The following is a 14,913-nucleotide window of genomic DNA, read 5'->3' on the forward strand; positions in this document are numbered from 1 at the left end:
ACACACACACACACACACACACACACACACACACACACACACACACTCACACTCACACTCACACACACACACACACAGAAGGAGAGAGAGAGAGAAAGAGAGAGAGAGAGAGAGAGAGAGAGAGAGAGAGAGAGAGAGAGAGAGAGTGAGAGACAGAGACAGAGACAGAGACAGAGACAGAGAGAGAGAGAGAGAGAGAGAGAGAGAGAGAGAGAGAGAGAGAGAGAGAGAGAGAGAGAGAGAGAGAGAGAGAGAGAGAGAGAGATGGACAGAGAAAGAGATAAACAGAGCCAGTGGTACCTTGTTGGTGCACAGGAGAAAGACAGAGTTAAAGAGAGAGAGAGAGAGAGAGAGAGAGAGAGAGAGAGAGAGAGAGAGCGAGAGAGAGAGAGAGAGAGACAGACAGACAGACAGACAGAGGCGGTACCTCCTTGGTGCCCAGGGGCTGTGTGTTGGCAGGCGAGCCAGGATCGGAGTGAGTTTCTGGGCTTGGGCTGCGGGAGCGCTGGGTGCTGGTCTCTGACTCGCTGGAGGAGTCTGAGCCCGAGGAGTCTGAGCTGGAATGTCTCACCCGCCCGCCATGTGTGTGTGTGTGCTGCCCCGACCGGCTGTCAATCAACACACACAGGAACACCGGATAGGGGTCAGCTTGCTTGCGCATTAACAGACACACCTACATGCGCAGGCGTGCACAGGCGCACGTGTGCGCAAACGCATGGACGCACACACACGCGCGCGCCGCGCGCACACACACACACACACACACACACACACACACACACACACACACACACACACACACACACACACACACACACACTGAGAAATACACCCCACCACAATCCTGACCTTCCTGACACAGGCATGCATGAGGACACCACATACACATGCACAAACATGCACATACACACGCGCACACACGTACACACACACACATGCGATTCAAAGATCACACTGTAAGCTAGTACCTGTTTCTGTCCCAGGACGCCGAGTGCCGAGCCGCCTGCAGTAAGACACAACATGACACAGTTACGTCCAAAAGGTTCTATAATATATGGTGATGTCATACCCAGATGTAGACTATAGTTACTGTAGGTCAGGACGGCCCCCTCTCCTCGCTACGGCCCCTCTGCCTCCTCTGTACTGTAACATTACTATAATACTAATGTAATATAATATCACCGTACTATACAGTTTACTATAATATTTGTGTTAGAGGAGAACAGTGTGTGTGTGTGTGTGTTTTGTAGAACTCTGCTCAACCAGACAGAGAGCATAAAGGTCTCCTTCAGCAGGACGAGACAAACACTCCAGCCTTGGCCTCTCTCTCTCACACACACTCTCTCTCACACACTCTCTCACACACTCTCTCACACACACACACACACATACACTCTCTCTCTCACACACACTCTCTCTCTCTCTCTCTCTCTCTCTCTCTCTCTCTCACACTATCTCTCACACACTCTCTCTCTCTCTCTCTCTCTCTCTCTCTCTCTCTCTCTCTCTCTCTCTCTCTCTCTCTCTCTCTCTCTCTCTCTCTCTCTCTCTCTCTCTCTCTCTCTCTCTCTCTCTCTCTCTCTCTCTCTCTCTCACACACACACACACACTCTCTCTCTCTTTTCTTCTTTCTTTCTTCTATACTCTCTCCCCCCTCTCTCTCTTACTGTCTGTCTGCTGCCTCTGGGACACAGGGTGGTGGAAATACATACAGATACGAGAGGTACAGTATAAAGGACAATGGAAGGAAAGATAGAGAGATGTGGGGTCAACTAAGGTCACAAACAACAAAAAAAAAGAAAAAGCAGAAGAGTTAAAGAGGCATTTCATTGATTAGTTTTATCATATGTCCTCCTCACAACAGAGCGATAAGCTTCTGGTTAAGAATCTGCTAAATGCCCCTTTAACATAGAACGTAATGGGAATAGCATATTGGAAGCTTTCCGGATGAGCAGTTTCCTGGTCAGTGGTGATTGGTTGAGGTCGTATTGTGTCGGCGCTCTTACCCTATCAGGATCGTCCTCATCACTGCTCAGCTTGAGGTCGTCGGCGAGCATTCTGTGAAACAACAAACAAACACACCATGACGGAGCACCGCGTCATATGCAGAGAACTATTCCACTCTGTGTTTACAAACATTACCTAGAGATAGACACAGCTTTCACAGCTGCCAAATACAGCACGTGCAGTTCAAAACTCATGTTGAGTGTAAAGGCCTCTGCATGCTACAGAAACTTCAAAGCAACTGCAACACAACATCGACAAAGCAACGGTGTTGCAGACACTCTGCCTTTATGCTTCTGCAACATCGATGTGCAGCCTATGCAACATTGTACCCCGGATGTAGCTAGGTCCCTAGATAGATGAAACCTCCCTTCTCAACCAACCCATTGATAACAAGCAGAAAAAGAAGCATTATTTTTACTTCCGGTCGGGGGATTTCAAAATAAAAGAGCGACGTCTAAAAGCACCGTAAATACGTTTATTTTGTACATTATCTAACGTAAAGTTAGTTTAGGTTCGTGTTAACGTTAGATAATGTACAAAATAAACGTATTTCCGGTGCTTTTAGACGTCGCTCTTTTATTTTGAAATCCCCCGACCGGAAGTATTTTATTTTATCCACTTTTTCTCCCATTTTCTATATTTTCTCCCATCCCAATTTCGTATCATCCAATTCAACCCTCCCCTGTCACGAACGCTGTTTCTTGCCTCCCACAAGCCGGCTGCAATGTGGACTAAGTCATACATAGCACAAGTCCCCTCCGGTACTTGAGGTAACAGCAGTCGCATCTTTTCACCTGCGCAGCTCGATCTCTCAGTGGCGAGGAGTAACGCGTGGGAGGCTCACGCTGCCCCCGACACTTCCTGATTCTACTGCGCAGACGCACCAACCGACCTGTAGGAGTCGCTGTCCACAACGCCCGATCCCCACCCATCAGTTTCCCACCCTCTAATACTGCCAATTGTATTAGTATGGACGACCAGCCAAACTGAAAACAATGTGGAGAGCTGGATTCGAACACGCAAACCCAGCGTCTCCACATTGGCGGCGAGTGCCTTGCCCACTACACCACCTAGCCGCCCTCCCCGACCGGAAGTATTATAGTGTCTGTTGCTAGCAGCTTAACTTTTGTCGGCCGGTTCTGTGCTTTTTCGAGCTAACGTAATGTCATTAGTTTCCAATGGAGAGGAGAGAAAGACCTCGGCTCAAACTACCTGTTGGAATAAATTAATTGATTGATGTTTAACTTGTCCCTGTGTGTGTCCAGTCATTTCGACTAGCAAACGTTGTATTTAACGTTACCTCAGGATACCATTGTATTTAGTTGGTTAGCTATGTAGCTAATGTGGATAGCATTTTGAATAGCACCAATGCTAGCTGGCTGGCTACAGCTTTATTTACAAAATTATGGAGGCTTTTTAATCGTCAAGGTAAGAGAGGATTTGTCATGATCAACTGAAGGCGTATGCTATGGAACAATATGTGCTTGGGTTTTCATTGCTGTAGCATATAGAGGCCTTTAAGCCCTTGTATCAAGACCAGTGATGGGAATAACGGCGTTATAAATAACGGCGTTCGTTTTTTCAGTAACGAGTAATCTAACAGATTACTCTTCCAATCTTAATAACGCCGTTACCGTTACTGCCAAAAAATGCGCTGCGTTACTGTCTATGATTGAAGCTGTTTTTTTCATCAGACAGATCTCTGCGCCGAGAGGCATACTGTTCTTCTCAGCCAACCTCAGCGCGATTGGCTGAGGTTGAGTAAAATGGCATGGTAAGCCAATCAGAGGTAGAGGTGGGCGGGTGCCTCCAGAGTCTGACACACAGCGAGTCAGCGACAACACAAGCGAGTTCAGTCAACGTGAGACTGCGGGTCCGTGTACGTTTTGACAGTTTGTTTGGCGAGCCCAAATAATCCAAAAACGAATCCAACGAACAACACAAGCGAGCAGTCAATGACAGACCGCGGGTCCATGAGCATTTTTTGTTCACTCTTGTGTTAGTTGTGTTGCAGCGCAGGACACTGCAGTAGTGGAGGCTCTACTCTGCTGACATAGCGTTGCACTTCCTGGTTTAATAGCACAGTCTTCAGGTGCTCAGAGTCAGAGATATATATATCTGTATGTCATGCATGTCTTAAATGTCATGATTAGATTTGTTTAGATGATTAGATTAGATTCTTCTGTATGTTGTGTATGTCATAAATGTCATGAATTGAAAATGGGGGACCCTGATGTAAACAAGACGAAAGTCTTTCTCTGATCTGCATCCCCTTAACAATTGTGTGTATTGAGCTGTACTGTACTGTACCCATTCTGCAATCTGTTAATTAAAATGTTCAATCAATCAGTATATATTTGTTATTTATTTTTGGTATAGTGCTTAACAAGCATAATTTAATGTTGCCCAGTTGTGGCCTGTTGAGGGGCAATACATATCAAAAGTTCCAAAACATCTATTGTGTTTGTATTTGTATGATCCACTATATAAACATAGTAATTATAATATCTACATACATGGCATTTGATTGGAGGCTAGTCTCACTTTGTCCCACAGCAACATTAAAATAGTTTAGATTTGTGTATGTTGTTTATGTAAAAGAATTACTTGAAAGTAACGCAATAGTTACTTTCTGAAGTAACTAGTTACTTTTATAATTTGTAACTGAGAAAGTAATTTAGTTACTTTTTGGAAGAAGTAACTAGTAACTGTAACTAGTTACTTTTTAAAAGTAACTTGCCCAACACTGATCAAGACCTCAGTCAATTAACTATCTAGGTCGTCCTCGGACGGGCCCTCCATCGGTGCTTCCAGTCATCCCGATCCTCCATGCATCTGGCTAGCTCGCCGGTGCTTTCTGTTCCCGCATCTCTCCTGAGTACGTCCACGTAGGTTAATGTGGGACGTCCTCATGATCGATGCCCGTGTGTTGGTTCCCACAGCACAAGTTTGCTGGTTGGCATCTCATGGTGTCTCTGGCAGTGACCTGCCAGCCTCATTCTCCTGACTGCCACTTTATCGCTCACCTTTAGCACCCCCCCATACAAGATTGCATTAGTGACATGCTCATCCCTGTTGATGTTGAGCACCACGCGCATCATTCTGGTGTAGCACCCATCCAAGGACTTCTGCAGGGTGGGCTTGAAGGTCCAGCATTCACTGCCATACAAAAGGACAGACTCAACTGTTGCATGAAAGAAGTTGAGCTTGATTTGACGGGGGAGGTTGGATTTCCACACACTGGTCATGCCGTTCAGAGCCCTCCACGCAAGCGCCTTCCTCACTTTAAGGTCTTGCTCGGACGAGTTGACCCACGAGCCCAGGTACTTGAAATCACTGACTTCCTTTAGAGCAGAGCCTCCTGTTGTCCTTAGAGGTGGATGATCCGGGAGGATGTTATACATTATGACCTCGGTTTTCTTGGCATTTAGCCTAAGGCCAACCTTGGCGCACTCCGTCTCCACTCTGCACAGGAGTTCCTGTGCCTGCTCCACCTGGTCAGAGAGCAGGCTGATGTCGTCCGCGTAGTCAAGGTCTGTTAGGACTATGGCGGGGTGTCGTCTCGATCTCCTTGGGGTTATTGTGAGACCAAGTTCCTGCTCCCGTCCATTGATGGCCTTCCTGAGCGCATAGTCGAGGACTATGATGAAAAGGAAGGGGGCAAGGGTGTCCCCTTGCATCACTCCAGCCAGGATGTCAAATGTCTGGGGTTACCACCTTGGCCCTTGTACCCGTGTGCATGGTCCCTATGGCCCGGAGTAGATTGGGAGGGACTCCGTAGGCCTTGAGTATCCTCATCATCACGGCTCTGTGTATCGAGTCAAAAGCCTTTTTGAAGTCGATAAAGCACAGTACCGCGTCAGGTTGTTCTTCTTCACCTCCTCGATGATTCTTCTCAAGGCCAAGATCTGGGCCACAGTGGTCCTCTTCTCTCGGAAACCATTTTGGTTCTCCCTGAGGTGGGGGTCGATGGCATTCCTTATCCGGTTTAGTATCATGCGATTGTACATTTTTGCAATGACACATGTCAGACTTATGCCACGGTAGTTGTCTGGCTTCGAGAGATCTCCGGACTTAGGCACTGGGATGATGTTAGAGAGAGACCACATATCACGCTGGTTGTTTTTCATCAGGGCATGGTTGCAGAACTCCAGGATGATGTTGTCAAGGTCACAGTTCTTATAGACCTCTGGGGGAATGCCGTCCGGCCCAGAACTTTTCCCCTGCTTCAGTGTGGATTTCACTTTGGTAAACTCCCTGGCTGTGAAGGGACCATCGTCAATAGTGAGATTCGTGAGGACGGCAGGTATCGTCTCCTCATCTTCATCCACTGTCAAGTGTGTTCCCAGTAGATTTCAGAAGTGAGTGAACCAGGAGGTCACCCTCTCCTCTGGGCTGTTGCCTTTTACCTGTCCCTGCTTCGACCTTTTCCTCCCACTCATCTCATTGATGACCCTCCATGCCTCCCCATACTGCTGTTCACCATGCGCTGCCTCCACTCTCTGCACCTTCTCCATCAACTCCTCCCCCCTTATCTTGTCGTAGGTATCGAACAAAAGCTGTTTGGCCTTTTTCAGTACCTTGCGATTCTCTGCAATCTGCTCATGCCCGTAGCCTCGTCGTGCCTCCTCCACGCCCTCACGCGCCACCATGACTTCTGGGTGTTTGGACCTCCGGGAGACCCCATTCCTCTCCACCACTGGAACACACATCCTGGCCGCCTCTTCATTCGCAGCAACGAACCGCCTGTATTTGGTATTAGGCTCCTCCTCCTCACCTAGCAGCTGAAAGCGATTCCTCACTTCCACTGCGTACCTAGTTTGAAGGCCAGGGTTGACTGAGAACGCCTTCCAGTCATACCGGGTCTTCAGGCTTGGTTTGGGGACCCTGAGGCTCAGTCGCACCTTCATGGAGACCACTCGATGATCAGAGCCCACAGAGTTGAACGTGCTGTAAGGTTCAGGTGCTGTAAGGTTCAGCATTCAGGATGGAGTTCCTCCACCTTTGTCTTACTAGTATGTAGTCCAGTTGACGTTGCATACCGGTAGCACGATCCTGGAAGGTCCATCTCTTGCCCCTTCTTTTCTGGAACATGGTGTTCACAGCCAGTAGCTCGTGTTCCATCAGTAGGGCTGCCAGGTATTCGCCATTGCGATTGGTGGATTCGTGGTGTGTGAAAGGTGCATCCTCTGGTCCGAGCCTTGCATTGAAGTCACCCAGGATTGCTAGGAAGTTGTGAGCCGGGATATCATAGACCGCTGTTGCAAGGTCCTCATAGAACTTCTCCACCTCCTCAGCTAGTGCCACATTGGTGGGTGAGTACACGACTATGACAGTTGTAACTGGGTTGCCATCAAAGTCAGCAATAAGGATCCTGTTGGTGTGATAGCGTACCCTACGGAGAGCTTTACGTGCCCGAGAACTCAGCAATAGCCCCACGCCGCCAGTGGCAGCTTGTGCCTCGTTTCGCCACGCTGATGAGGTGATGAACCAGCATCTCTCCACTCTGTGATACATTATCTGATCCTCAGCATGCACTCTTCTATGCTCCTGGATTCCCAGGATCTCAACTCCCCTTTCCTCGGCACAGTGTGCCAGTTCCTCCAATCTTGCTTCTTCTCTCACTGTGTGTTGCGTTGAAGGTTCCCATGGTGAATGGTCTCCGACAACGCAGGGGTGCATTGGACCGCGTGCTGTGATCGGATAGAAGCCTCCCTTCCGGGTTTGGGGTCCTATCGTCATACTGTCCTCTGGGGAGAGGACTAGCACCACCATCCTCTGCTTGGTTCCTGCGAACTCCCGCCGCTGGAAGTATAGGTTTAGGAATGACTTTGTTCTCCATATTTTAGGCCTTACAATGCGCAATTTAAAGACTGTGGGGCGCAACTCCTCGTAGTCCTACTTTGGCCGTTTTAGGCATGATCCCTTATCCGCCCTTCACTCCAATGCCTCCAGGTGGTAGACGGCTCGGAGCCAGGTGCAAGCAGCACCTGTGGTTTTTGTTCGGAGTGTCCTTCTCCTAGATGGGTTGCCTTGCATGGCTATGAGCCCCATCTGCCCTATGCACCCTGTATCCCTAGGTAGGGAGGCTAAAGAGGGTACTAACACTTGCCCAAGGTGAACCCTCAGACTAGTGGAGGGAAGGAGTTGTCTTACTTCTCCATTCTAGTTCGGCTTTTGCTAGAACTAGCCACTGCCTCAGTCAATTAACACTAGAGAATGAAAACATGTCTCTGATCACTGATTGGGCCTTTAATCCCAGATTCAGATTCATATTATTTCATGAATATGTACATACATAATGTGAGATGCTTGTTTTTCCATGGCTCCTCAACCATAGTAGATTTGTAAACAATACACAACGATCTATACAAACTATACAATACAAATTATATGTTTTTAAAAACAGAAACAAATTAAAATGTATTCTACAGTTTATGTAGCAGCAGTGTGTGTGCGTGTAATAAGTGTGCTTGTTGTAAGTCACTTAAGGTGCTTTTGTGTTGTATGCTCGTGATGATTTCAGAGTCTTATCCGTCAGTAGTCTGTTTACCCGGTGGAAGTAGCTGTTCAGTGTTCTTTTGGAAGTGGACCCGATACTGTGGTACCGTCTGCCAGACGGCATGAGCTCAAATGTACGATAGCATCTCATTTATCTGAAGTCCAAACCTCTGCTGGACTGAAATAGGCAAAATAATGAGTAAAACATGTCTCAATGTGAAAATATATTCTCCACATTTGTTTTTTATTTCCTATTATTACATGTAACCATGTGACTCATTTGAATAGCAAATTAGGCATTTCAGAATTTATTGTGTATGCATGATTCATATTTGGAATCCTTCTGTTGTATCAAACTGGATTTCCAATGGAACTGAACAATGCATTCCCCCAAATGACCAAGAGCTTCAGATAAACAAGGTTCTCCTGTCAAAGGTACGTTACGTAACAAACATTCCTACACAAAACCAAAAGGTGAAAGGTACAGTGGGTGTACACGACTTGTTGGAACACATGTATCCAGTCGAGACTGTAAGGGGTTAACCCACCATGGCAGAGTGCCGTCTGCTGACAACAGTCTAGAGTGTCGGCTCACCTTTGACCCTGGCCCAAGCCGCATGTGATATGATGTGGGGCTCAACCACTAAAGCTGTCAGCCACCCGGGCTGACCCCATCCCTCTCCGTCTGCCTCCCTCTGTCTACAGTGTTGACCTCTGACCTTACAGATATGGATATTTATAATAACCTGTGGCTAATTTTAATAAAGCCGCTGTAACATGCATGAACTATGTGTATGACATATGACATATCCTAGCAGTGTGTGTGTGTGTGTGTGTGTGTGTGTGTGTGTGTGTGTGTGTGTGTGTGTGTGTGTGTGTGTGTGTGTGTGTGTGTGTGTGTGTGTGTGAGTCACTGCCCCGCCTCATGTGTTTGATGACCTTATGTGTATCATGTTCCTGTGCCCCACTTACGATTTGTGAGGTGCCACGTGAGGGTGGTGGGTCACTCTGAGGCGCACATCCCCCCGGTCTGAGAGGAGGGAGGGAGGGAGGAGAGAGAGGGAGAGAGAGAAAGACAGAAAGAAAGAAAGAAAGAAAGAAAGAAAGAAAGAAAGAAAGAAAGAAAGAAAGAAAGAAAGAAAGAAAGAAAGAAAGAAAGAAAGAAAGAAAGAAAGAAAGAAAGAAAGAAAGAAAGAAAGAAAGAAAGAAAGAAAGAAAGAGACAGAAAGAAAGACAGAAAGAAAGATAGAAACAAAGAAGGAAAGACAGAAAGAAAGACAGAAAGAAAGATAGAAAGAAAGACAGAAAGAAAGAAAGAGAGAGATAGAAAGAGAAATGGATAGAGAAAGAGGTGGAGGGAGGATGAGAGATGGATAGAGATGAATGGAATGGGATTAAGACACACAAAAAGAGTAAGAGAAGTGAGAGAGGTGGAGAAGATGGAGAGAGATAGCAAAGTCAACAGAGAGAACATTGAGATGGAGAGAGAGAGAGAGAGAGAGAGGTGTAGTAAGAGAAAGGCCGACAAACAGCCACAACAGAGATGACCACATAAAATATTATATCCTTCAGTCTTAAAGGACCATACCAGTCTTTTTGACATGTGGGTTCCAAGTCAATCTTGCAAGGCGCCCTTCTTTTTGCATAATCTTTTATCATTACTGAAAAGCGTGTACACTGTACAGCAGTATACAGTGTGTAAACTGTGAATATGTTGAGTATATATGACGATGCTACAGAGTAAATAATGCTATGCTAATGTATGTACAATACAGTATTATTATATACAGTGGTACAAGTATAAATATACTATGGTAGTAAACTATTCTAGCCACTATAGCCAGTGGTATAACTAATAAGAGTAGGCATGTATCTATATATATATAGATATAGATAAGTATATACGGCGTGTACAGTGTAAAGTGTGGGTATATTTACAGATATGTAACAGAAGAAGCCTGCTGGTCCTGGAACTGAGATTCCTATAGATTCCTATAGCGCCTCCCAGAGGGTCTGTGACTGGGGTGAGAGGTACCCCATGCAGCCTTCCTCAGATACCGTTTGTGGTGAATAGTCTCACTCGCAGGGCGTGATGTACCAGTGATGCGTCGGGCAGTTTCCACCACCCTCTGCGGTGCTTTCCGCTCCGAGGCAGAGCAGTTGCCATATCAGACTGTGATGCAATTAGTGAGTATGCTATTATTTATGCTGTAACGGTAGAAGTTCAACAGAATCTGAGGAAACAGTAGGGCGTTCCATAGTCTCCTGAGGAAGTAGAGATGCTGGTGAGCTTTCTTGACCAGAGTCGAGGTGTTGAGATGTGGACACCCAGAAATTTGAACCCCTGTCAACCTTCGGTCTGTTGATATGGATGGGGTGTGTGCGTGCCATCTTTGGTCTTCCAGGAGTGCATGAGGAGCTCCTTGGTGTTCTTGGTGTTAGAGGGCCAGGTCGTTGATGTCGCACCACACCGCCAGGTGCTGCTGGACCTCCTCCCTCCTCCTTATCGTTGTTTTTGATGAGACCCACCAATGTTGTGTCATCTCAGTCTGCAAACTTGATAATGTTGTTGGAGCCATGTACAGGAGTGCAGTCGTGGGTGAAGAGGGAGCAGAGGAGGAGGGCTCAGCACACAACCCTGTGGGACGGAGGTGAGAGGTGAGATTGTCTAATAAAAAAGGCTGGGGTCTGGGCACCCAAGTGGCGACCCATGTAACGTGCTGCGTCGCGAAGCGGCCGACCCGGGGTCGATTCCCGGACCCGCCGTCCTTTGGCGAATGTCTTCCCCCCGCTCTGTCTCCCGTTCTTCTTCTCTCTCTCGCTCTCTCTACCGGACTGCCCGGTAGTACAAACAAATACAAATCGACAAAAAAAATAAAATAAAAAAGCTGGGGTCTGTTGGTTAGGAAGTCAAATATCCAGTTGCAGACGGAGGGGTTGATATCGAGGTCCTTGGTTTCCACACGGTCACCGCGTTTAGAGATGAGTTTGGAGATGATGATGGTGTTGAATGCCGAGTCGATGAACTGCATTCTCACAAGGGTGTTGCTGTCATCCAGGTTGGAAAGGGCGGTATCTCGTGTAGCGCAGAGGCGACGACGTCCTCCTATTTATCTAGTGAGGGTGAAAGGCCAGATTTGAGGTGAGCCAGGACCAGCCTCTCAAAGCACTTCATGATGATGGAGGTGAGTGCAACAAGGCGGAAGTCATTAAGGCTCGCTGCAGAGGAGTGTTTCAGCACCGGCACGATGGAGGTGGCTTTGAAGCAACTGCCTGGGCTGGTAGTGACAGGTTGAAGATGTTAGTTAGGATCTCAGTCAGCTGCTCAGCGCCGTTCCTGAGCACACGACCGAGGATGCCATCGGGGGCCAGTGTTACGTACATTTGTCCTGTTCGGTGGGGGAGAGAGTGAGGGGTTGGTTGGTGGTCAGCAGGGAGAACAGCCTTGATGGGGTTCCTGGTCAAAGCGTGCGTGAAAGTTATTGAGCTCATCAGGGGTTCAGTGGTTGTTGTTGGGTTTATCATCCGTAATGGCCTGCATGCCCTGCCACATGCCACAGGCCACATGCCACATGCGTCAGAGTTGTTGAAATGCTCCTCACCCCTTTGCTTGTGGCTGTGCTTGGCCCGCTTGATGCCCCTTTAAGGGTTAGCCCTGGCTGAGCAGCGCCAGATCTAAAAGTCACCAGATTTAAAAGCGCTGCCGCGTGCCTTTAGCGGTAGACAGGACCTCTCCGTTCATCCATGGCTTCTGATTGGGGAATGTAGTAATCCGCTTGAGGCTGGTGACGCCGTCTATGTTAACGCTTATGTAGTCCAAAACAGAGGAAGTGTAGGAATCGATGTCAGTGTAGGTGGACTGGGTGGCAAACATACTCCAGTCCGTGTGTCGAAACCGGTGCTGCAGTTCAGAGTCTGCCCCTTCAGGCCATAGTTGAACTGTTCTAACTGAGGGCTTCAACACATCTGATGAGTGGGATGTACCCCGATAGAAGGAATAAAGAAAGGTGGTCAGATTGTCCTGGCTGGGGGAGGGGAACGGTTTGATATGCATCAGCTATATTGATGTAAACATGGTCTAATATCTTGTCTCCTCTCGTGGGGTCTCCTCTCAATTCCGGTTCCCATGAAAATTATGACGTTGCAATCTATAATCCTTTTATGTCTTTAACTCCACATAAACTGAAGAGAGTCACCACAGTTGGCTATAAATGCCATGATAACACTATGTGTCACTTGTGTTCTGAAAGGTTATGTCCTTGGGATATAATACAGTATGTGAGGAAGAACGTCTTCCTCTTTAGACATCGTATTAAGGAACTATAGAGCAACTTATCAAAGGAAAGAAACAAATACTTTTCAGGAAAATAAATGCAAACTTTAGCATGGCATTTTAGTAGGATGTGGTGACTTTCAAGGGTTTGTGTGGTGTTTAACCCTTTCACGACCATACTACCAAAGGGTTAACCCTTTCACTGCGACAATAATGAAGGTTAACCCTGTCACTGTCACACGGAAAAGGGTTAACCCTTTCACAACCACACTACAGAAGGTGAACCCTTTCACTACCACACTACAGACGGTTCTGTAGTGTGGTAGTGAAAGGGTTAAGAGACACATTTTCATTCGGACACAATGAGAGCCTATGGCAGTGGTGAATCGGCAGAAGATAACTTTTCAGTAACAGTAAAATATTGTGGGGAAAAAAAGACGGGTGCCTTGATTTTTGTATCAAGGCAAGAATGACTTGGAACCCGCACGTCAAAAAAGACCGACATGCTCCTTTAACTGGAGGGAGAGGACTGGTTGTGTCGGACGCGTGTATGCTTTCCGCAACGGAGTTCGGTTTCCGGGTTCCTCTGATTGGCCGCGACCCCCACGTGCCGCTGCCGCTGCCGCTCTGCTGTGTGTTGTGTTGCAGCACCAGAGCGGCAGAGGTCCCTGCCTTCCTCAATTTATACGCATGGAAGTATTGACTACGCCGTAACGAATCATTAAAAAAATATACCGTTAACTCCAGCGGACACCAGAGTTCAGCCAGCGGCGAGAATATGCTCTGGTGTCCGCTGGAGCAAGCCAGAGACAGCCGGCGATGCGATATTTTATTTGTTTGTCATGACAAACCAATTACATAATCCAACATATGTGTAAAGGCACAACATATTCCAGTTAACGGTATATTTTTTTAATGATTCGTTACGGCGTAGTCAATACTTCCATGCGTATAAATTGAGGAAGGCAGGGACCTCTGCCGCTCTGGTGCACGCTGCAACACAACACACAGCAGAGCGGCAGCGGCACGTGGGGGTCGCGGCCAATCAGAGGAACCCGGAAACCGAACTCCGTTGCGGAAAGCATACACGCGTGTCGGACTGTGAGGACATACGTTGTCTGGGCGGAGCGGCATGCTGCTGCTTTGCATCCTTGAGGGACAAACAGAGAGAGAGGATGAATTAGGAAAGAATCGTCTGTACATGTGATTCATTTCTATTTGCAATATGCTCAAATATACTGTAGCACAGCTACATGGTGCACACAGACACACAGACAGACAGACAGACAGACAGACAGACAGACAGACAGACAGACAGACAGACAGACAGACAGACAGACAGACAGACAGACAGACAGACAGACAGACAGACAGACAGACAGACAGACAGACAGACAGACAGACAGACAGACAGACAGACAGACAGACAGACAGACAGACAGACAGACAGACAGACAGACAGACAGACAGACAGACAGACAGACAGACAGACAGACAGACAGACAGACAGACAGACAGACAGACAGACAGACAGACAGACAGACAGACAGACAGACAGACAGACAGACAGACAGACAGACAGACAGACAGACAGACAGACAGACAGACAGACAGACAGACAGACAGACAGACAGACAGACAGACAGACAGACAGACAGACAGACAGACAGACAGACAGACAGACAGACAGACAGACAGACAGACAGACAGACAGACAGACAGACAGACAGACAGACAGACAGACAGACAGACAGACAGACAGACAGACAGACAGACAGACAGACAGACAGACAGACAGACAGACAGACAGACAGACAGACAGACAGACAGACAGACAGACAGACAGACAGACAGACAGACAGACAGACAGACAGACAGACAGACAGACAGACAGACAGACAGACAGACAGACAGACAGACAGACAGACAGACAGACAGACAGACAGACAGACAGACAGACAGACAGACAGACACACACACACACACACACACACACACACACACACACACACACACACACACACACACACACACACACACACACACACACACACACACACACACACACACACACACACACACACACACACACACACACACACACACACACACACACACACACACACACACAC

At 47.5% G+C, this 14,913-nt stretch overlaps 1 protein-coding gene across 1 annotated transcript in view; it reads right to left on the reverse strand.

The window, feature by feature from the left end:
• Nucleotides 1-14,913, reverse strand: part of LOC311226119 (uncharacterized protein) — a gene marked incomplete at its 3' end in the record, with an annotated part of 63,908 nt that overhangs the window by 9,135 nt on the left and 39,860 nt on the right. The window contains exons 4-8 of the mRNA XM_084311494.1: nt 13,895-13,931; nt 9,481-9,538; nt 2,007-2,058; nt 969-1,003; nt 428-608 (exon numbers count right to left, since the gene is read on the reverse strand). Of these exons, the coding sequence (XP_084167620.1) occupies nt 428-608; nt 969-1,003; nt 2,007-2,058; nt 9,481-9,538; nt 13,895-13,931 (363 nt within the window). The remainder of the gene's footprint in view (nt 1-427; nt 609-968; nt 1,004-2,006; nt 2,059-9,480; nt 9,539-13,894; nt 13,932-14,913) is intronic.

The sequence above is a fragment of the Notolepis coatsorum genome (genome assembly GCF_963971535.1).
Source record: "Notolepis coatsorum genome assembly, chromosome: 3".
NCBI lineage: Eukaryota > Metazoa > Chordata > Actinopteri > Aulopiformes > Paralepididae > Notolepis > Notolepis coatsorum.